The 24297-nt window shown below is 41.3% G+C and overlaps 1 protein-coding gene across 1 annotated transcript in view; it reads left to right on the top strand.

The window, feature by feature from the left end:
- Positions 1-24297, top strand: part of CUNH12orf56 (chromosome unknown C12orf56 homolog) — a 93993-nt gene that overhangs the window by 25641 nt on the left and 44055 nt on the right. The window contains 4 exon segments of the mRNA XM_053661438.1: positions 8144-8231; positions 8234-8302; positions 15456-15490; positions 23057-23115. Of these exon segments, the coding sequence (XP_053517413.1) occupies positions 8144-8231; positions 8234-8302; positions 15456-15490; positions 23057-23115 (251 nt within the window).

Below are 24297 nucleotides of genomic sequence, written 5' to 3'. Positions count from 1 at the left end.
TATAATTCAATGTTGGAACGTTGAAAGATGTCCTGGAGGTTCCTAAGCCTCTCCTTATTTTTTTGAATTCTTGTTTCTTCATTCTTTTCTGTTTGGTTGTTTTTTTTCCTCCTTCTGGTCCATTCCCTTGATCTGAGTCCCAGTTTCTTTCCCATCACTATTGGTTCCCTGTGCATTTTGCTTCATTTCACTTAGTGTAGCCTTCATTTGTTCATCTAATCTGCAACCAAATTCAACCAATTCTGTAAGCATCCTGATCATCAGTGCTTTGAACTGTGCATCTGATATGTTGGCTATCTCTTCGTTGCTGAGTTGTATTTGTTCTGGAGCTTTGATCTGTTCTTCTGTTTGGGCCATTTTTTTTTTTTTTGTGCCTGTTAAATGTAACAGGCCTGTTAAATGCCTCCTCAATGAAGGGCGGAGCCTTAGATGTTCACCAGGGCAGGGCAACCCAGTTGCTGGGTTGTGATGCTGTATGTGGGGGCAGGGTCAGAGAGGAAACAACGGCACTTTGCTCCGCTCTCTCTTGGATTTCAGTCCCTTCTGCTACTTTCCCCAAGCAAACTGGGCCCTTCTGGTGCTGGTTCCCGGGTGGATGGGCTTGTGTACATTCTAGGACCCTGTGGGTCTCTCCAACGAACTCTCCTGTGAGGCTGGGAGTCTTTCCCTGTGCCTGAACCCCCAGAGGTGTTTTCAATCGGTGTTTTGAGGCTTTATTTCTCAGCGCTGGGACCCTGGGTTGTATGGTCTGTCTCTCTCCCCGGTTTCACCTGGTTTATCTGTGTGCAGATGTGGGACCACCCTGTCAGCCAGCCGCCTTGTGTACCTCACTGGGTCCGTCCACTGCCACCCTGTGCCTGGGGTCTGCCAGCCGCCACCTGCGCTCCAGGGTCCGTCAGCTGCTGCCTTGCGCACCTGAAGTCCGCAAGCCACTGTTTTGTTTTTTCCCCCACAACGCCTCTCTACCCAGTCACCTGACTCCGCCCTTCCTTCTGGTCTGGATGAATGTGTCTATTTTAACTCCTTGGTTGTCGGACTTCCATACAGTTCAATTTTCTGTCAGTTCTGCTTATTATTTTTTTTCTCTAAATTTTTGTTGTCCTTATTTTGGTTGTGCGAGGATGCACAGTGTGTCTTACATCCGGGGCTTTTACATCCCTTTTTAAACAGAAACTATTACCCCTCCCTCCCACCTTCTTTTTATATGATTTGTTAAAGAGATGGCCCACATTTTTTATAAGCTGTATTTCTTCTGGATTTGCTCGTTGTTTCTTCCTGCTGCTATTTTACTTGAGAATGCATTAAAAAATTAAAGTATAATTAACATGTAACACTATGTTAGTTTCAGGTGTATGATATAACAATTCAACATTTGTGTACATTGTGAAACGATCATCACAAGTCTAATTATCATCTATTCCCATACAAAGTTACACACTTTTTTGTGTTCAGAATTTTTAAGATTTGTTTTCTAAGCAACTCTCAGATTTGCAATATATTGTTATTGGTTAGAGTCACCATGCTGTACATTACATTCCCATGACTGACGGACTTTGTGTGTGAAAGTTGGGCATACACATTTTAATCAGATGTTATCATAGCCAAGTCTTCCCTTGTTTGGTATCGGTTCTTAAAAGAGAAACTGCTAGCTTTGTAAATTAAAAAAAACAAGCAAATGAAAAATCCAACCTCCCACTGAATATGTCTATGCCATGTGGTACATGAAGGGATCAGAGCAATCTGAATAATAATTTCTCAAACCCTTACTTTCTAAACAAGGAAGAACTGGCATCATGAAAGTCAGGTTTCCTCGTACCCTCACAGATACTTCATTTAGAATTTTCTTTAACAAGGCAGGTAACTGCATGAGTAAATGCTTGTGCTGAGGTCTGTTATAACTCTCAAACTCCAGTACCTTTTAATCTTTTTAAAACATGTTTCTGGATTTGGTTTGCAAGCATTCTTGTTGAAGAATTTTACATCTGTATTCACAAGAGATATTGGTCTGTAGCTTTATTTCTTGTGGTGTCTTTGTCTGTTTTTTGTATCAGGATAATATGGGAAGTATTTTCTCCTTCTCTACTTTCTGAAAGAGTTTTGAAGGATTTGTGTTAATCCTTTAAATATTACATAGAATTCAACAGTAGTTCTATATATGTAGTATATATGTAGTTCTATACCTTTCTTTGTGGGAAGTTCTTTTGATTACCAATTCGGTCTTTTATAGTTCTCTTCATATATATATATATATATATATATATAATAATCCTCAACCTAGGACATTTTCTTTTTTTTTTAAGATCCTATTTATTTATTTTTAGAGAGTGAGGAAGGAAAGGAGAAAGAGAGGGAGAGAAACATGTGAGAGATCTATCAGTCAACTCTTATACCCCCCCAACTGGGGACCTGGGCCAAACGCAGGCATGTGCCCTGACCATGAATCCAACCTATAACCTTCTAGTTCACAGGCCAATGGTCAATCCACTAAACCACACCAGCCAGGGCTGGGACTTTTTTTTAAATTGCTTTTAGAGAGAGAAGAAGGGAGAGGTAGAGAAACATCAATGTGAGAGAAAAATAGCAATTGGCTGCCTTCTTGTACATGTCCCAACTCAAAACTACAACCTGGGTATGTGCCCTGATATAAATTGAACCTGTGACATTTTCTGTCAATGGGACAACACTCCAACCAACTGAGCCACACCTGCCAGGGCTTCATGATGTTGTTATAGGTCTCTTTATATTTTCAATTCATTCCTCTTGAGTTAGTCTTGGTAGTTTGTCTTTTTAGGAGTATGTCCATTTTACCTAGGCAGTCTAATTTGCTGACAATCAACTGTTCAAGGTTGGTAAGGTTGGTAGTAATGTCTCCTCTTTCAATCCTACTTTTAGTAATTTGAGTCTTGGAGTCTCCTTTTCTGTTGTCAGTCTTGTTAAAGGATTATCAATTATGTTGATCTTCTCAAAGAACAAACTTGGTTTTGCTGATTTTCTTTATTGTTTTTCTGCTCACCATTTTATTAATTTCTGCTCTATCCTTTATGTGGGAGCAATGAAGCTCCAACTATTATTGTTGAGTTTATTTCTATCTTCAATTTTTTTCATGTATTTTTGGATTCTGTTCTCTTGTACGTATGTGTTTATAATTGTTATAACTTCTTGATGGGTTGACCCTTTATCATTATCACACAAATTACAATTTATACATTATGTGCCTATTGACACAAATCTATAATTATTGCTTTACACAGTTGTTTTTTAATTTACATGAAAAGAGTTGCAAGTAAAAAATACATTTAACTGTCTTTTATTTTTACCTGTAGTTACCATGATCAGTGCTCTTATTTCTTCATGTGGATGCAGATTACTAGTGCCCTTTCACTGCAGCCTGAAGAACTCCATTTTGTATTTCTTGCAGATTCTTTGGGATATAGATAGTGAATTATAAGGAACATCCTTAACAAAATGCATAGGTAAATTACATATTTACATAAATAAACTGTCTTCCCCCCAAATCTGACTCTGCAGATGCTCTTTGGGGAAAAAAAAAAAGCCCATCTGGTTCTTCCTAATCAAGTAAATATGTTTCCAGAAATATAGTCATGAGCAGAGTTAAGTTTCAATATCTGAAAATTATAATGTAGCTTTGTAATATATATGTTTGTATATATACATGTATATATTTATTTCAAGCTAAAAGAGATTATAACCAATTCATTGTACCTAAGAGGAAACCAAAGCCAAAAGAAGTTAAGTAACGTGACTGAGGTTACACTGCTAGCTAACATGGAGGCCAGGCTAGAAATCAGATTTTCTGACTGCTGGTTCATAGTGCTTCCCCAGCAATCCACAGTTCTGTCAAGTCGCTGACTGTGATGACCGGCTTTGGTCACAATGTACTTCATGATCAGGGCACGAATCACGAGCTGGTCTGTAAGAATTGAACTGGAATAACTGACCCACGCTGATTAGGTTGCGGTCTGCCTGCGGGCTCTTCGCTAAGATGTGTAAGTGCCTTGCAAGCCAGAAACCTGACTTTCACACGATTTTAATCCTGATTTTTGCGCATTAATTTGAGTTAATCTTTTAGGTTTTCTTGGTCTGAGGTTCTCTTTCATGTTACTGAACGATCCCTCTTTGATGTCAGTCAAGCCTTTGGTAGACACTGTAGGTAGGCAAGTCATGAGCATGCATAAGGAATGAGAGCCACCGGGCAAAATGGGTCAGTTCAGTAATTAGAAAATTTGGAATTTTTTAGGGTTGTATGATATTTGTTATCTATTAGTCATGTTTGTACAGTCTTTCTCTTTAAACATTGTCTCATAGTGAAGATACAAAAGTCCATCTTATCCTAACATTTTTCTATCTTGTAATGGAAGCAGTTATGTTTTTAGACCCACAGTATGTTAATTTTATGGTATATGTGTGTTTTCTACTTTGATAAATAATCCTAAAAACACAAATTTAATGCTATATGCAGCAATGCATAATCTTTATTTCTAACCCTAATAAGCTAAGACTTCATTTACAAAATAGAGTTAAACTCACAATATTTAAAACTTAAGATAAAGTTAGAAAACCGTAAACAAATTAATTCTATGGGACCATTACAATATTATCTATCTATTTATTGGTTCGCAGGCCCGCACTCAATCCACTGAGCTACAACCAGCCAGGGCCGTCTATCTATTTATTTACCTTTACCTACCTACCTACCTATCTATGTGTGGTTTGTGCTGAAATGGAAACTTTGGCTCTTGAGTTTCCTAAAGGTGTCTCTGATGTAAATGAAATTTTTTTCCAGCCAGTACCATGGCTCAAATACCTTCCCAGCAAGGGACTGAGTTCAGCTATGCCCCTTTATAGAGCTTTATTTTCTTCCTTCAGGTACTGACAGCATATTCCTTGGACTAAGTGACCTGGTCCTGTTCACTGATGACAACTGCAGCTTTCTAGTCAGAAAACTCTTTACCCCAGGGATGTGTAAATTAGCCTTGCTTAGCTCTCAGGTGGTCCTCTCATGCCTCACAGGTGTGCTGTGATGTGGTTTTTACAAAAAGATTTTGATTGATTAAGAGAGAGAGAAATCACCTTCCTTATTTTAACTCTTCACCCTTATAATTCGAGCCCACGTTGAATGAAATGTTTTCAGTTTTGTTCTGTCTACTTTCGTTACTCTGTAGCCATAGGCTTTGCACCTGAGGTTATGACTGTTAGATGAACCAACAGGAGAGATGCAGGTGGTGAAAAGTGATGGGTTGTGGATCATTTTGGCACTACCACTATTCATAGTTCCTCTGTTACCCATCATTACCGCCCCACTGTGTGACAATCACAAGTGTCATCACTCACCACCTCCCTTACCGCGATGAAGGCCTCATAGAGTGCATACAAGCAAATGCCTTTTTAAAAGTTAGATTGCTGTAAACAGTCTTCATATTAGGTATTGTCCGTAATGCCCTCTTTCTCTGTTTAATTCTTTGGTGATAAATTTCCAGAGAACCATGTGCACATTTTTGTTTATGACTCTGAGATTCCAGGACTACCCATTGAAATACTCTTTAAAAAATTAGCCAAACAACTGTCTTTATCACAGTATGTAGATGGTTCTTAGAATTAAAGTAAATAAAAATTAAAATTATATACATATAATCTATTACAAAGAAGACAGCGAGCCCCAAATGGAGTCACCTAAGCCCCACATTGCTTAACAGAGATTCAAGGACGATTTCAGCTTTCTCAGAAATGGGACCCTAAGCCAGTCAGTCAGGAATTGCCTTGGTACTGGTCCAAAGTCCGTGTGCCTGATGCTTGGAAAGGCCAAAACTCAAAACATCAGAGTTGGGGAAAGGAAAGGTTTATTGGTTGAGAAGGTGCCAGCTGGAAGCTGGGAGCTGTGGTGGGGCCTCGAATCCATCTCACCAGAGTCCGGGCTTCCTTTATGTCAAAGCAAGGAGCAATGGGAGGGGGGCGTTTGTAAAACTTAAACCAAAGCAGAATTCCTCTAATGATTGGAAACTGTTCACCTGAAGGCCATGGGACCAGAGCAGCCTGAACAAGATGGAGTCAGACAGAGAGCCAGCATGTCACTCTGCAACCGGCGGGTAAGCACTTGGCTAAGCTGCCCGATGGACCCTGGCCATCCCTTAAAGGAAAGCAGCCTTGCAATAACCAATCGATTTCTTCTTTGGCTACTATAACATCCTTGTTCCCATCCTGTAAAAGTCTTTCATTTTGCAGAGCTCCTCAGTGCTCCTTTCTGCCTGCTAGATTGGATGCTGCTCGATTCAAATCATTTTTTGCTCAGATAAACTCATGCTTTTTAATGTGCCCCAGTTTGTCTTTCAACGAGTCTCACCATCCAAAGCTAACCATGGTTAACCCCCCACACAAGAAAATTTGGTGTGCAGTACTCCAAACTGTGTTCTGTGCGTTGACACATACGGAGTCACAGCACACACACTGTTCTATAATCTCTTTCTTTTACATTTTTATTGTCTTTTTTCCACTGCCATAGCCTCTTTATATCCCCTTCCCTCTGCAAGCACCACACCGTTGTCCATGTCCCCACAAGTCCTTTTACTTTCTTGCTTGATCCCTCTATGCCCTAAACTACTCACCCCCCTTAGCTGTCATCCTGCTCTCTATCTATGAGTCTGTCTCTATTTTCCTTGTCAGTTCAGTTTGCTCATAGTTTCCACATATGAGTGAAATCATCTGGTGTTTGTGTTTTCTCTGACTGGCTTATTTCACTTAGCATAATTTTCTTATTTTTACTTTACAGCATAACACGCACTTTTCCATACCAATGAATACAGATAGAAATGTACATGACTGCTTTATATGAATGCCATTGTAATATATTTTAGAAAGATATTTTGTCTTGAATGATAAACTAACCAAATTTAATGATTACAGCAGCTAAAAAGAGGTCTGGCTCTACTTCCTTCCAAATAATGGAATTAGCATAATTCGACTGAAAGTCTGACATAATTAATCCAGATGCTTGATTACTGTTTTGATTCAACCTGTTTTCATGAGAAAGACTTCTGTCTCTCCCTACAGAATCCCACCTCCGACTACTAGTAGAGCTGTGTTCTTACCCTGTTTCCGTAAAATTGGCTTTAGACAGACTGTCTTGCCTTTTAATTCCAGTTCCACCACTTACTAGTTTTGTGAAGTTAACTCTCTGAGCCTCAGTTTCCTCATTGTAAAATGGGGTTAGTAATAACTACCTCACAGACTTGTGGTTTTATTATATACAATGGTATGTACTATGTTTTATAAATTGTAATTATTATTCAAATTATTGTAAATACTTTTTCTTCTCCCAAAACTCCTAAAAATTTGACTCAGAAATATTTTACTATTTGTTTGCATTTAGTCTTTACTTAAAGCATATTTTTTATTAAATCAATACTAAATAAAACTTGGAATCACAGCCAGTGAGACTAAAGTCTTTTTTCTTTGAAGACTTTATCTATTTATTTTCTTTAGAGAGAGGGGAAGAGAGGAAGAAAGAGAGACGGAAACACTGATGTGAGAGGGAAACATCGATCGGTTGCCTCTCATACAGAGATCGAACTGCAACCTGGGTATGTGCCCTGACCCGGAATCAAACCCACAGCCTTTGGTGCACAAGATGACACTCCAACCAACTCAGCCAGGTGAGAAGGGATATATATGAAAATTTTTAGAGGGAAGGGAAGGAAATATCAATCAGTTGCCTCTCACTTGCTCTCAACTGGGGACCTGGTCCACAACCCAGGCATATGCCCTGACTGGGAATCAAACTGGTGATCTTTGATTCACAGGCTGGCACTCAATCCTCAGTACTCGATCCACTGAGCCACACCAGCCAGGGCAAGGGGAGGGATATATTTTAACAAACAAAACCTGTTATTATTTATTTAGCAATTTTATAGTGTAGATAGTATCTTGGGTTCTGTTACTGAGCACATTTTTAGTAAGGACTAAAACAAATAGAGGAGGAAATAGGAAACCTGCAAGAAGAGGGCAAGTTACCAGGAAAAATAAAATGAAGGAATGCAGTTAAACTTGACCTAAGCTTTGGGGAATTTCTTACCCCACAACAACATAAGCAGCTTGTATTTGTCTTCAGTCAACTCAATTTTTTTTTCAGATTGATGGTTACCCAGAATTTTTGAGTCCACAATATAGAGAAACCAACCAACACATTCGTACAGTCTGTTCATCTCTTTTGAAAAAGAATGTGAAAAATAAAAAGTTGTCAGGACATTTTTGTTACCATTTCATCACACCAATGCTAACAACGAAAAAGGTATGTAATATACTTCTTAAAGTAACATGAGAAAAGATACTTTTCTTTACGAGACAAAAAAGATAATGTGCTTTTTTTCCTCCCCAGCTTTCCTGAAGTATGATCAACAAATAAAAATTGTATATATTTAAAGTATACAGTGTGCTGTTTTGATGTATATATACACTGTGAAATGATTACCACAACCAGGGTCATTAAGACGCCCATCACCTCACAGGGTTGTGTGTGGTGAGAACACTTGAGATCTACTTTCCTTGCAAATTTCAGGCATATGGTGTAATGTATTACCATTAACTGCAGTTACCACGCCAGGCATTTGGGTCTCCAGAGTTTAATTATCTTATAACTGCAAGTTTGTTCCCTCTGACCAACATCTACCATTTTCCCACCCCTCTAAGCCCCTGGTAACTGTCATTCTACTCTCTGTTACTATAAACTTGCCTTTTTAAAGATTCCACATAGGTGAGATTGTGCAGTATTTGTCTTTCTGTGCTTGGCTTATTTCACTTAACATAATGTCTTTCAGGCTCATCCATGTTGTGGCAAATGACACAATTCCCTCTTTTTAAGGCTGAATAATATTGCGCTTCATGTGTGTGCCTTTTCTTTATCCATTCATCTGTGGCTGGACACTTAAGCTGTTTCCATGTCTTGGCTACCGTAAATAATGTCACTATGAATATGGGAGTGCAGATATCTCTGCGAGTAATTTTAGAGTCCTCCTTCCCAGCACGGCACAGTCGGCCAACATCCCGGCACTGAATCTCCTGCAGCTGGAAATGCTCACAACCAGCTGGACCAGGAAGTGGAGTTCTTCTCCACGTCCATTGCCCAGCTCAGGGTGGTACGAACCAAATCTGTGGAAGCCAAGGGCTGTCTAAACACGCTGAACAAGAGCAACAATGGGAAAGAATTACTCGTCCCATTGACGAGTTCTGTGTATGTCCCTGGGAAGCTACAAGATGTGGAACACATGCTCACTGATGCGGGAACTGGCTATTACGGAGCGAAGACAGCTGAGGATGCCAAGGACTTCTTCAAAAGGAAAACAGACTTCCTCACCAAGGTGATGGAGAAAATCCAGCCAGCCCTGCAGAAGCGTCGTGAAACAGGTTGTCATGGAGATGGTGAGCCGGAGGATTCAGCAGCTCACAGCCCTGGGGCAACTTGGGTTGCCGAGGCCTAAGACCTTGTTTCAGAGATCGGGCAGAGGGGCCCTACCTGCGGGGGCCTGGGACTTTGTGGTGGGGGAGGTTAGGGTTTTGTGTGTAATGCCAATAAATGTTCCAGGTGGGGGAAAAAGAAGAGTGATTTTGTTCCCTTTGCATATATACCCAGATGTGGGATTGCTAAATTATATGGTAGTTTTATTTCAATTTTTTGAGGGGCCTTCCACATTGGTTTCCAGAATGGCTGTACATTCCCACCACAAGGGCACATCCTTGCCAACATTTATTTCTTGACTTATCATAGCATGAAGTCATCCTAACAGATGTGATGCTTCATTGTGGTTTTGCTTTGCAATTCCCTGATGATTAGAGACACTGAGAAGATCATGGTCTTTACACTGAGGATGAGCTGAACAATCCATTATCAGCAGCATGGTGCCAGGGCATAGTTTGCCATGAATCAGATATGCACAAAGGGAGGGAAGAAAGAAAAGGGTGGAAAGAATGAGGGAGGGAAGAATGGGAAAGAGAAGAAGAAAGAAAAAGAGAGAAAGAAGAGTGTTCACTAAATATTGTTTTTTTTTTTAAATGAATTAGAATTTGGATTCCATTTAGTCGGTTCTTGTTTGATTCTAACAATCTTATCAACACCACAGATTTTAATGAAAAAACCTAGTGAGGAAGTGCAGGGGTAGCTGGGAAGACTGTGCCCCTGGCTTGGGGAGAACTCCTGGCAGCCTTCGCTGTGGACCTTCTCACCAGCAAGGGAAGCCACGAAGTCCTGCCCTGATAATTATGGTTATTAACAGTATTCACTCAAAAGTATTTGTTGGGAATCTGTTCCTGCAAGGATGATGATACACACCTACACAAAAAGAATTTTAAAAATCACCTTCAGATTTTGTGTTTAGGGAGCTCCACAATGGATACAGGCAATTTTCTTGCTGTATTTAAGGGCCTGGAAAATCAGAAGTTGGATGGGGAGGATGAGGAGTCAGAGCTCACCTGGCTCAGCCAGAGATGCCCTGCTCTTGTTTCATATTTGGGGCTTTGCCTAAATGTGTCTTGTGAATTCGTTTTTAAAATTGAAAGATGAATTGATTTTAAAAAGTGTGCAGTTCAACATTATACTGTTTCCTTTCACGGTCTTCTTTTACACACATGTATATGAAAGATACATGTACATAAAGGGACCTTTAGGGTATTGAGCCCCATATTTAGTTGTTGGTAAAAAGCAGAGGAAAGAGCATGGACTTTGGACTGAGCTAAGTCTGGATCTGAAACCCCGCTCTCACCTTTCCTGGCTGTGTGACCTTCTGCAAGGTCACTTAACCTTTGTGAGCCTCAGTTTTCTGTTCTTTGCGATTATCTTCACAGGGTTGGTGTATTCCAGGAAACAAGGTAGGCAGGGCTGGGCATACCGTAGGAAAGCAGTTAAGATCTCAACTGCAGTGCAGAAGGAGAAGGGGAGAATGAGGTCCAAGGTGGCTGCCGCATTGAGGCCCTTCCATTTCTGGCATCTATCTCGTGTAGCCAGACCACCTCACTGAACCCATTTCCTCCTCTCTAGACTCCACTCCAAGGCAGACTCACAGCCTCTTCAGTACTGAATAGGTACAAAGTGTGAGAGAATTGTGCAACATTTGTACACCCACAGATGAGCACTTTTCCACACTGACACTCGGTGACACGGCAACTGTTTGTAGAAGTTGTTGTAACGAGCTGACTTATTAAATCCCTGGGTGCTCCCCAGGTCTCTTGGCACGTTAATTAGGATATCTAACTGGTGTTTGTTGTCTTAAATGCATATTTATCCTGGTCCACAAGCGTAATTATTTTCAGTCTTTTTCCCTCCCAACATGTATAAGACAGAAACACATTAAAGAAGCCAATTACATGTAGAAATTTTATGAAATTTAAATTCCTAGGAATTTTGTAAATTATGTTAAAAGCAGTGAAGTTTTTAAAAAATACTTATTGGGTGTTCTCGGACATGGTTATTCATAGGATCACACCTCTCCCCACCTGATTTCTACTTTCATCTCTGAAGGCGCTGTCTGGCCCTCTTACACAAGGACTTTTGAAAACACAAAACCGCCACTGTCAACAGGAGTCACACACAGCACACGTGAGAGGATAAAGCACACGCCCCCTCTCCAGCATGCCAACAGCGACATGCTCAGTGCTTCAGGTCGCCTGCTCCCTCGGTTAGGGACCACTGTGTATAGATGACCCCTGTGGCTTGTTGGATATTCTGTAATATGTGGTCTGGAAGCAAGACATACGCCCAAACCTGTGTGACTACCCACTTGACCAAGGCAGTCATTTCCAAGGTCTTTAATGTTAATGACGATGACGTCATGCCTGCAGCGTCAGCACGTATGAATGCTGGAGCATTCGAATACTAATAACTATTAGGCCTGACTGTGGCAAAGGTGCTTCTGCTCTGAATAACTGGATCATCTTAACAAAGAAAGCTCAAAATCACAAATAATTTATCATAAAAATTCTTAGTTTCATTATCCTTTTACCAGGATTCCTAATTAGGCCCAAATCTTCTGGAGAAAAAGAGGCTTTTCTCTGCAGCATGCACATGTGCTTGTATGGGCCACAGTTAACACTTTGAATTGTGCTTTTTATGTTTAGATGAAAGAGGATGATTATTAAACTCTAAATGAATGGTGCTACTGGGAGCAGAGGGACAGTGGTGAACGGTATGAGCAGCTAAAACTCCAGAATTGAATTATTAACCCCTTACTTTCAGGCACATTCCAGAACAGCACATTCTAGAAAGTCCAATAGGACTTTCTGCAGTGATGAAATTGTTCTATACATATCTAGTCAAATTATGTTTAACATACAGGGGCAATCAGTTACCTCTGGCCACTGAACATGAGATGTGCCTAGTGTTACTGACTGAATTTTAATTAAATTAAATTTAACTTTAAATTTAAATAGCCACAGGTGGCTACTGACTACCAAATGGATCACTGGAGCTCTAGAATCAGAAAGAAGATCTTCAAGGATTTAGTGGCACATTTGGAAAAATTGCCATAAAGTGAAATAGACTAACCCCAAACCAGAATGAAAAATAACTTAATGAAATGTGAACTGAACCAAAGTTTGTGTGCGTGTGTATAATCTTTATTTTAAACCTAAAACATAGACATTTTCTAGAATCACTGATGTGGGGCTGAATCTAAAAGAACAAGGCACTGATATGGCGCTCTGCCTTAGTGGATAATTTCTACATAAGCTTGGCACTCTTCCCCGGGGAGACAGGGTTTAAAAAATATCATCCAGCCCCCTGCAGTTAAGAACGCAGATGCACCCTTTCTGTAGCGTCACTTCTGAGAGCGTTTCTCAGCGGACCAGCACGACTGAACACGCCGTCAGATGCACATTGTGCCACGCGGCTGAAGGACTTCATATGTCAGGGGCTGAAAAGGAGGGTAAACTGCTGTGTGCACACTAGACAATGCACCTGCAGACACCTCTACTGTCTGCTTTCTCTACTCAGGCTCTCTTGTCACTGTTGCCTCCTACCTGCCAGCTTCTGCTTGTTGGCGCCCAGGAGACCAGACATTCCACTCACTGCAGAAACAGACCTCAAAGCCATACTTCGTTTCTCGGTGGAGCGCACAGATGAACCTAAGGTTCTCCACACCGCTGTTACAAATAAAAATTTAGAGCTATTTATTATAAAGAGAGGCAGGAACACTGACCCTACAGTTGGTTTGTCCCAACCTTTTAATGACCTCCCCAAAAAAGAGCAAGTGCAAGTTGGTTATTGAATGTGGATGAGATTAAGTTTGAGACAACCTAAACCTAGGTACGGCTTGTTGCTCAGGTAACACTGCTTCCACATGATCTCTCCCTCCTTTCCAGCAAACTGTCATCAGCAATGTGCTCCACGTTGCTACTCCTCCTCTAAGCAGCTTGTTCCCTGGACGAGGTATTGCTGTACGCCCAGGACCACTATGGCTCACGTCCCAGAAATTCTGTAATAAGTGGTCTTGAAGCAAGAGATGGGCTGGAAACTGTTTGACCTCTGGGCCACATGTGCTATGTTCTACTTAATTCCAGCAGTAATCTAAGGCGAAAAGTCTATCACATTTAGTACCTGTATTTGTGAAAAGACACTATTAGAAGTGTCTTTGATGATCGGGATCTTAAACACTAATGCATCAGTAAAGGTTCTTAGCTTGCAAGTAGGAAAAAAACAAAAACAAAACAAAACAGCAAAATTGATTCTGCCTATCTTAGTGACAAAGGGAATTCATTGGAAGGATTTTGAAATCTCTTAGTGAATCAAAAGGGGAACAGAAGAGCCAGATAGGAGGATACCAGAAATCAGGGACCTGTTCCAGGGCCTGTGGGGGACCTTCCAGGGTCCCCCCAGCTTCAAAGACCCCAAGCTCTGCCTCTCAGGTCCACATCTCATGAGCCTAGGGTGAGACATTGATTGGTCCAATTTGGGTCAGCAGCACCCTTAGATTATTCATCTGTGACTAGGGCAGGTGTGGGGATGGAGCCAGATTTTGTGGGGACTAAAACTCATCGAATGCCCAAAGTCCTCTTCAAGAAAAAGAGTTAAAACACCACACACAATGACTGCAGCACTCTGAAGAAACTCGGCCGAAGAAATCACAAATATCAAGTGCCTGTGGTTACTCCCCAAGAGGGGAAGTGAAACCAAAGGAAAACTGAAGTGGGAAGAGCCTGTGGTCTTAAATGACTGTGATTGAAATGTCTTTCCTTTGCATATTTTATAAGAACATTTGACCATGTAAACACATGGTTAGAGCCTCTCCTAAGACTTTGGAGGGAAGGTGCTGGGAAGACAAAATGACAGGTGACCACCACATCTTGGCCCCTGCAGCAGTCACCTGCAGCTGCAGCTTCCTGAAGAACACTTTTACACGCACCAGACCTTTTGCCTCAAATCCCCAGGTGGTTTTCAGTTCTGATGAGCTGCCCCAGACTTCAAGGGGGCTACCCCGACCTCTTAGGCCCAGACCAGAGCAAGCCTTCGTGGTCTGCACCCTCCCTCTTTCCACAGGTGCCATCCCATCTAGCATTGTCTGTGGTCCTCCGGTGTGAGAAGGTTCTTTCTCCCAAGCACAGAGGTGCCTTGAGATTCTCTCAGACCCACAGGAGTGAGAGACAAGAGTTAGGCAGAGCCGTTCAAAAGGGGGTGGGTCAAACTCAGTGAAAGTACACAAGATTTTGCATTAGATACTTAGTAGGTACTATTACTAGATTGCTTATTACACACTTATTAGATACTATTATCTATCCTTCCAAATAAACAAAATGCACACATAATGGGAGGAACCGACAGTTTTCTTGATGTAAGTTATGATTGGTTCTTTTGAGTTTTACTTCCTTTTCTATTTAAAATTTTTTTTATTGTATTGTATCCATTACCATTTATCCCCCTTATACTCTCTGCCCTCTCTCCCCACCTCCTCCCCCCAGCAATCGCCACACTGCTGTCCACGAGTCCTTTTTCTTTTCTGCTTGATCCCTCTACCCGCTCTGCCCCTGCCCCGGGAGCTGTCAGCCAGCTCTCTATGGGTGAGTTTCACTTTAAATTCAGCTAATGTTTATCACATAATTACTCTGCCAGGCATCATGTCAGTTATATTTACACACATTACCTCATTTTCATTCACAGAATTACCATCTTCATTTTTACTGAAGACACTGAGATGAGAGCAATAAAGTAACCTATAAAGTTACTGAATTTGAATGCACATGCTTTAATGTCAAAGCCAAAGTTCTCTTTGTTTTGTCTGCTGCCCAGCTTATAATTTTGTACTTGTACGTTTTTATGAGAGTTGACATACACCCATCGAATCAGTGCATGTGACTACATTTTCATAAACGCGTGAATTTATTGTAATTAAAATATAATCAATGTAATTAATTAATTATAACTGAAATATAATTAATGACCAAAAACCTTTCTTTTCTTTCAGTCAAGGAAGAGGACAGTGGCCCTTTCCTTGGAGAGGTAAGGGGCCTACAGGTCTGGACGAGTCTTCTCTCAGGTGAGACTGCTGTTCGGAGTGTGTTTTTAACTTGCCGACCAAAACTTGTTTTACGTTACAATTTGTTCATTTTTTAAGGCTTTTTCTCTGCTAATAGCTTTGGACCAAATTCTCTTTTTCTCATATATGTAGTAAAGGAGAAGGTATTTTGACAGAACCTACTTTAAATTCAAATTGTACATAGTAAAGTATAATTTTTATCCTTTAGTTAAAGACAAATGGTAAATGGCAAACAGTCATATAGTAATGGTAAATAGTAAATAGTTATATAGTAAAGTATAGTTTTTCTCATTTCAATTGAATATATCAATGTCAAAGTAAATAATTGATTAAAATTATATTAAAAAAAACAAGGACTTCTGGCCAAGAGGTGTAGGTACATACATTTTGCCTTTTCACACAACCAAAAGAAGGACTACAACAAATTTAAAAACAAAAAATAAACAGAAATGCCAGAAAACTGAACTGTATGAAAGTCTGACATCAAAGAGTTAAAGAAGAAACATTCATCCAGACCAGTAGGAGGGATGGAGAGAGGCAGTGGGGGCAGAGAGGACACATGGCAAGGCAGAGGCTGGTGGACTGGGCAGTCTCACATTTGCATGTGGATAAACTAGGAGGAAAACTGGGGAGTGAAACAGACCAGGCAACCCAGGGGTCCAGCGGTGGGGAATAAAGCCTCAAAACCTGTAGCTGTAAAAGTCTGTGGGGGTTGCAGCATTGGGGTAACTCCCAGCCCCACGGGCGAGTTCACTGGAGAGACCCACAGGATCCTAGAACATACACAGACACATCCACCCAGGTATCAGCTTGTGGGTAGCAGGGGAAGTGACTAAAAGCTGGCTAAGAGCCAGGCAAGCAGCATTGTTCCCTCTCCGACCCCTCCCCCACATACAGTGCCACAATGCAGCAAAGTGGGCTGCCTCACCTTGGCAATAACTCAGGCCCCACCCCTTACAATGAAACAGGTGTGCTGAGACAAAAAAAAAAAATATGGCCCAAATAAAAGAACAGAACAAAGATCCAAAAATAGAACTAAGCAATGAAGAGACAGTCAACCTATCAGATGCAGAGTTCAAAACACTAATAATCAGGATGCTTCCAGAAATGGTTGAGTATGGTCGCAAAATGGAGGAAAAAGTGAAGGCAGTGCAAAGTGAAATAAAGAAAAATATACAGAGAACCAAGAATGAGGGAAGGAAACTGGGACTTAAATCAATGATTTGGGGCAGAAGGAAGAAATAAACATTCAACCAGAACAGAATGAAAAAACGAGAATTAAAAAAAATGAGGAAAGGCTTATGAACCTCTGGAACAGCTTTAAACATTCCAACATCCAAATCATAGGGGTGCCCGAAGGGGAAGAGGAAGAGCAACAAGTGGAAAACTTATTTGAAAAAGTAATGAAAGAGAAATTCCCCAATCTGGCAAAGGAAATAGATTTCCAGGAAGTCCAAGAAGCTCAGTGTCCCAAAGAAGTTGGACCCAAGGAAGCACATACCAAGGCACATCATAATTACACGATCCAAGATAAAAAATAAGGAGAGAATCTTAAAAGCAGCAAGAGATAAGGGGACAGTCACCTACAAAGGAGTTCCCATCAGACTGTCAGCTGATTTCTCAAAAGAGACCTTGCAGACAAGAAGGGGCTGGAAAGAAGTATTCCAAGTCATGAAATCCAAAGACCTACACACAAGATTGCTCTATCCAGCAAAGCTATTGTTCAGAATGGAAGGGTGGATAAAGTGCTTCTCAGATAAGGTTAAGCTGAATGAGTTCATCATCACCAAGCCCTTATTATATAAAATGTTAAAGGTACTTATCTAAGAAAAAGAAGATAATCAAAACTATGAAATGTAAAATGACAACAAACAACTATCAACGACTGAACCTAAAAAAAAACAAACCTAAAGCAGGAGCAGAATCACAGAAATGGAGACCTCATGGAGGGTTATTAGCGGGGAGAATGTGGGAAAAGGTACAGGGTATAAGAAGCATAAATAGTAGGTAGAAAATAGATTGGGGGAGGTTAAGAATAGTATAGGAAATGGAGAAGCCAAAGAACTTATATTTATGACTCAGGGGCATGAACTAAGGGGGGAGAATGTTGTGGGAGGGGTGGTGCAGGGCAGGGGGGAATAAAGGGGAAAAAAAAGTGGGACAAACTGTAATAGCATAATCAATAAAATATACTTAAAAATTAAAGAAACATTTATTGAGCTCTGGTTCTGTGTGATGAATACAAAGCTAAGTAAAGCATAGTTTGTATCTTTGAGAAGCAGATTCTAACCAGGATGCATGATATTTGCATAAATAAAGATAACAGAAAGTATACATGCTGCATGTAATGAACAGCTTGGGTAATTGTCAAAGAATTTAAAGAGGGGAAGGTTTATACTCAGTTCTGCAGAGAAGTCAAGATGCCAGATGACAGCTGGTGAAGAATATAGCAAATGGAGGTGGAGAGAATAGTAGAAGCTAAAAATGAGGCAGAAAAAACATGGACTATTTATTAGGAAAGGTCAGCCGTCTAGTGTGACTTAAAAATACAACATCGTAACTTGATATAAAGTTAGAGAGTAAAATTGGGCCCATATTTTGGAGGGTCTTAAAAATCCAGGTGAAGATTTTACATGTCACTTCATAAGTTATTAGAAAAACTATCAGAAGTTTTGAGTGGGAGAGTATGATAAAAATCACTATCACAGAAAATAATCTGACAGTTGTGCTTAAAATGGATCGAAGCTGGGAGAGACCAAAGACTGCTGGGAAGTAATGGGAATCGAATTGGGCTATTGGTAGTAGAAATAAAGAGAAAGGGAATGGATGGGAGCAATACTTCAGAGGTAGAATCTACAAGACTGTCATTGATTAAACCTGAGAGAGGAGGAAAGAGACACCACTGTGGTTTCAAGCTCAGGTGACTATGAGGTGATGCTTTTCAGAGAAAAAAGGATGTCAGGAGGGATCAAGTCCAGTGCTGGTTTAGACAGGTTAAGCGTGAGGTCCTTCATCTGGCAGCTAAAATTTCAGTCTGTACAGTGGGAAAGAAGCCCAGGTATAAATTTAAAAAGGAGTTTCCTGAGCTTCATAACTCAAAGTATGATTCTATTACACACTTTAAGTGTTAGACACTAGAAGGAGGAGGAGGGGAGCATACGATTGCGAGAGCTGTGAGGCAAGAGATACACAGGCATGGGGAAATTAACCCCTTGTGGTTGGGGCCTGGAAAGGCAGGTCAGGCAGGCGGAAAGGGCTGAGTTGGGAAAACACTGCAAAATGCTGTAAAGGAAAAGTGAACTCCAGCGGGGCGTTGTCACAGGACTGTGGTGCGCAGTGACGTGGGCTTCGTCCAGTGCACCTTCGCTCACTCTCACCTTCTCTTGCTGTTTTATCAAGATGATCTACGAGGTCTCTTCTAAATCTAAATTTCATTATTATAACATCCTTTCTCACCAAAAATTATTTTGGGGTTTAGGAAGATTCTTTTTGTTCCTGGAAAAGCATCACTTGGAGATGCTTTACAGAATTTTAACTTTACGAGCAACTATTCTGGATAAGAAAATTCAGTGGAAATTTAGTGGTGGAAAATGGTTACAGTAACCAACTTTTTAAAAAGTTTTTAGAGTTTAAGGAGTTAGCGTTTAAAAATGGTCTCTGTGTTCCTGTCAGGGTTTTCAAGGCTTTGGAGGTTCTGATTATATTTGAAGCCAAAACATCAGAAACACTTACTGGCGGAGGCAGGCTTGACTAGTAAGTGTTTTCTGTTTTGCATTGCAAACCATAGATATCCCAGGGTGCACACCAAGACCGCTGCGTGATGCAGGTCCTGGGGAGGGGACCAACGGCCTGTATAACCGAATCCCTTCCACTAGGGTTTCTCAATGGGGTGCTGTTGGCATTCTGTGTGGGACCATTCCTTGTTCTGCAGAACAGTCCCCCACACTTTGGCACTTGAAATTTCTGGCTCTTGTCCACTACTGGGCAGTAGTGGGCTCTTTTGTCCACTAAATGCCAGTAATGTTCCCCATTATTGTGGCAACTGAAACATAGCACCACATTTCCAGCAAAACCCCTCCTGCTGTTGCCAGCTGACAACGCACTTGTAAAGTTCCGTTGCATTTCCCCATCCTGTGCTCTTTCTCCCTTCTCTGTGCAGTCCTCTCTAGCCTTCCCTAGCAGACATGCTTGCTCTCCCTATAAAGTCCTGCACTTGAGCTTTTATTGACACCACAGCGTGATAACTTAATAGCACAAATTTAGACTGGTCCCCCTTCTGTGGTATTTCCATTTTACCAGGCGTCAAAGCCAGAAGTGCAAGGAAGGCTCTGTTAATAGAATTTTGTTTTCACAGCTTTTTTTGAGGTATAATTTACACACAATAAACTGCACTATTTAAAGCGCACAATTTGATACATTTTTTTTTCATATGTGTACACCAATGAAACCATCATCACAACCAATCTCTTATATCTCCTCCTTCCTGCACCATGACCTGGAAGCCTTTTTTAAGTCAGTAACCCAGGGCAACTGTTAGTTCTCACCTTTCCCTACACCTCTCAGAGCTCAACTTTCTTAAGCTGTTCGATGTTCAGTGTCTTAAAAGCTGTGGTTTTTTTTCATATATTTTTCTGGTTCTTGGTTGTTTCAGGTGGGAGGTATATCTAGTCTTGATTCATCTAGGGCTGAACTAGACGAAATCTAGTAGCATTTTAAGCTTATACCAGTATATATGGAAAAGGACTTGGACTGGTATCAGACCTTTCTTGGAACCAGTGATGGTTCCAGAATTTCCATAAAAAAGATTCCATAAAAGGTAGTAGTAAAAGGAGGGACCAGGGGGTTCCTCTACGTAGAATGCATGCTTATTCCAAATGCAACCGTGCTTATTTGGAGTGGCTTCTTCCAGCTCTCTTTCCTTTGGTAGGCACAAAGCACTATTATGTTATGTTATGTAGTGTGTGCATGTAGAGTGTATAAAATATATATATATATATTTCTATATATTTGTGGTGGCTTGCTCAGGGTGCAGGTGGGTGGTTGTTATTGGAGGTCCCAGGGAGTGAGGGGCAGGAAAGCCCCCGCCCCTTGGCCTCTGCCTTTGGAAGCCTGCTGTTTTAGGCCAATTCATCTCACCAACTCCAGTTCCTGACTACGATAATGAAGGTAACCCCAAAGCTCAGAAGGACTCCAGTGATCAGAGATTCATGTATGCCTACTCTGTTGCCTTTTATAAAAAGATGAAACCACAGCACTTTTAGAAAACTTTCTTAGCCAAGTTAAGTAACCAAAACAAGGTTAGAGAGTCAGTTCGGTAGGAGAGCTCATTTCCCCAAGGGCTCCTGCTGTTTGAGGTTAGACTGGCTGTGAGAGGGGCTCAGACTTGTTTGAAGAAGCCAGAATCTGGGACACAGTTGCTGCTTCCTATTGTATTATTACTGCTTTGAGATTAGTCTGTGCTCTTAACAGCGTGCTGGCTGGCTATGTGAGGAGACAGCCCAAAACATCTGGAAGTGTGGGAATAAAGCTGGCCTGGAATGATGTCAAAAATTCATGTTTTTTTCCAAGCCTGGCCTTGTATCACAAGGCTCGTGGAACGTTCAGACTCCTGAGCTCTACCCTGGACTGCTAACCCTAAACTTTTGGATGGGACTCAGTAATGTGGTTTGGTAGCTCCCTTAGGTGCTTCTGTTGGCAAGCTAGCAAGGTTTGGGAAGTCCTGGGCTAGGTAGTCAGTTTACTCCTGGAGTACAGAGACTCCTGAGTTCTACACTCATAGCATATCTCTAATCCATCAACATTTTTCTGTTCTCCCCTGCCAATATCCCAGTATAAGCCACTGTCATCTCTCACCCAAGCTAGCAACACTTCTAACTCCCCTCCCTTCCTCCATTCTCCCTACCTCCTGTGATCTGAATGTTTGTGTACCTCCCAGATTCATATGCTGTAATTCTCACCCACCACAGTGATGGCATTAGGGGGTGGAGTTTTGGGGAGGTACTTTAATCAGGAGGGTGGGACCCTCACTGAAAGGCATTAGTGCCTCATAAAAGAGGTTCTTGAGAGATCACTCACCCCTTCCACCACGTGAGGACACACTGAGAAGGTACCGACTGTGAGCCAGGAAGGGGGTCCTCACCAGAAGGCAACCACAGCACCCTGATCTTGGACTTCCCAGCCTCTACGACTGTGAGCAATACGTTTTCCATTGTTTATAAGCCACCTGGTCTGTGGCATTTGGTTACAGCAGCTCTCACAGGCTGGCAGTGTCTCTCTGCCCTTTCTTAAATCCATTATCCATTCTAGAGCCAAGGTGCTAAAAATCTTCTAAGGGTATCACACTGCACAGAAGATAAAACTTTTTACTGGCCTAAACAACCCTTTACTTTCATGTTGGCCTAGACGACCCTGCTAGATGCGGCCTTTGCTTACCTCTCCAGTCACTTCTCCCCTTGCTCACCACACTGGCTTGAGCCCCTCAAGCTCTTCCCAGCTCAGGGCCTCTGCACTTCCTCTCCTCTCTCAACATGGCTCGCTCTTTCTCATTCTTCAGGCTTTGGCTTGAATGCCCACATGTCAGAGAGGTCTTGCCTGATCATCCAGTCTACAGCATGTCACTCTCCAATAGGTTTTCTTTAGCACTTTCATGAACTATAATTACACGTTTATTGCTTATTGTCTGTCTGCCCACTAGGATGTAAGCTACATGAGGGCAAGGATTTTGGTGTTCTTGCACACTGATGTGTTTCTAGTGCTTGGCCCAGTTCCTGGTACATAGCCAGTGCTTAATATTTGTTGAATGACTCATCATGTTCTTTACAACCTAGCCTGAATTGCATTGCACAGTCTTTGGGGAGCATAATTTGATCTAAATCCATGCAATAACAGACCATGTTTTGAAAGGGTTGACGCACTTTCATTGTTGCCAAGTGCTGTAAATTATTGGCTTCTGGGAGGAGGGATCTCTGTCTTGCTGTTACAGGCCACTAAGTAGAGTTCCCAGCATGGCCTCTGCCTGGAAGTACTGTGATTAAGGCATTGCTGGTAACAGCCATCCACATGCTCTTGCACTCAATATCCTTTATTGCACACTTTGACATAAAATACCATATAATTTGACATATAATTTTTCTAAAGAACTCTGATAGTCTCATTCTTTTCTTCCAATTTAAAGAAAATAAAAGAGATGGCTAATTGATTTTTGCAGTAATTCTTTTAGGTTATTGTGGAAGAATTCTTAGGTTAAAAAGAGAATTTATTGGCATTACTGGGGGCAACTCATGTAATTCAACATTCCTTCAACAGATGTATATACAGGGGTGGGCAAAAGTAAGTTTACAGTTGTTCATATGGAAAAATATTTAATGTAAGAATAAATAATAATAGAAGAATAAACTCATACTCCCAACTGTAAACCTCCTTTTGCCCACTCCTGTAGATATAGACATAAATACAGATACAGATGTAGATCGATCTCTGTTTACCTGGTCTGTCATGTTCTACTTGCTGGGCTCTGTGTTTGATTTTAGATAGTCCATGGCGAGCAAAATCAGCAAGTTAGAAACCGCAACATAGGAATTCGGGAGTGGTAAGAATGAAGCTGGGGTTAGGCACAGCCCGAACTTTGTCTCCTCTGATGTCTGCGGATCAGCTTCACCTCCTCTCACTGAGTACCATGTGCTCCCTGGGGCAGCAGGTGAAGTCGCCAACTGTCTTCAGTTCACTTTTTACAGCTCCCACCACCACAAAGGCTAACGCACACACGTCCTTGAACCAAATTGAAAAATCCTGGGGAAGTCTCTGATGCTCAGCTTGAATGGATGACTCACTGGTGAAAAATATCCACCATAGCCAAGAGGTCAGGGTCTTTAAAAACATGCCAGCCTTTCTATTCCCACCTTATGTGGGTGGGAGGAGTAATTTCCAAAAAAAGGGGGTGAGAAGGGAGCTAGGTCTATTACCCGACAGTCTTCTGGCACTGTCATTTCCATAATTAAACGTCTCAGTCAAATGTGTAACAGAAAGCATGCTAGGATAGAAAACACTAAATAAAGGACTAAAGAGTGTTATCACACATAGAACTTTAAACATCTCGGAGGTATGAAGTTTTACGCCTAATTATGAAAAGCTGCAAGTCATAAAAAAGATGCAGTCATCTTGGAACATCAGAATTTTTATTATTTTTCAGGGTAATAGTAAACAGCCTTTTTTCACTAAAGGGATAGAAAATAGACTAGTGATCTCTGATAATGAGGTTCTCTACAGGTTTCTCTACATTTAAGTATAGCTCTTTACTAGTGGATACGCACATGCATTTTACAAGAGAGAAATCAGGTAAATATCTCACCAAAATGTTCTTTTAGTAGAAGTATATAGTGACCTACTTACTTTAAGAGTTCCCCAAACTTAGAGGGAAAGAGATTGCTTATGGCTTGCAAGTGTAAAAAGGAATAGAGGAAGATCAAGGTAAAGAGAATACTTTTATAGTGCTGGCACAGAGTAAGACATATAAATTTAACTGAGCTCATCTTCATACAGAGGTCTGATCAGATCGCTGGGGAGAAGGGAGCAGGGAGGGGCTGAAGGAGGAGGCAATGGTAAACAAGTCTCGGATGGGATTGGCTGAGAAAACTGAATGCCCCCAGAGCACATGGAATTATGGGCAAGAAGATCTGAAGTAAAAGAAGGGCTCTGGGGCGGCTGGCTCAGGTTCTCTGGCTTTCTTCCTGGAGGGTCCCTGGATGATCATGCCACAGGGGCCTGCATTTCC

Source organism: Artibeus jamaicensis, unplaced genomic scaffold (genome assembly GCF_021234435.1).
Source record: "Artibeus jamaicensis isolate MK-2021 breed Jamaican fruit bat unplaced genomic scaffold, CSHL_Jam_final contig_233, whole genome shotgun sequence".
Lineage (NCBI taxonomy): Eukaryota > Metazoa > Chordata > Mammalia > Chiroptera > Phyllostomidae > Artibeus > Artibeus jamaicensis.
This window is presented reverse-complemented; position numbering and strand designations above follow the sequence as displayed.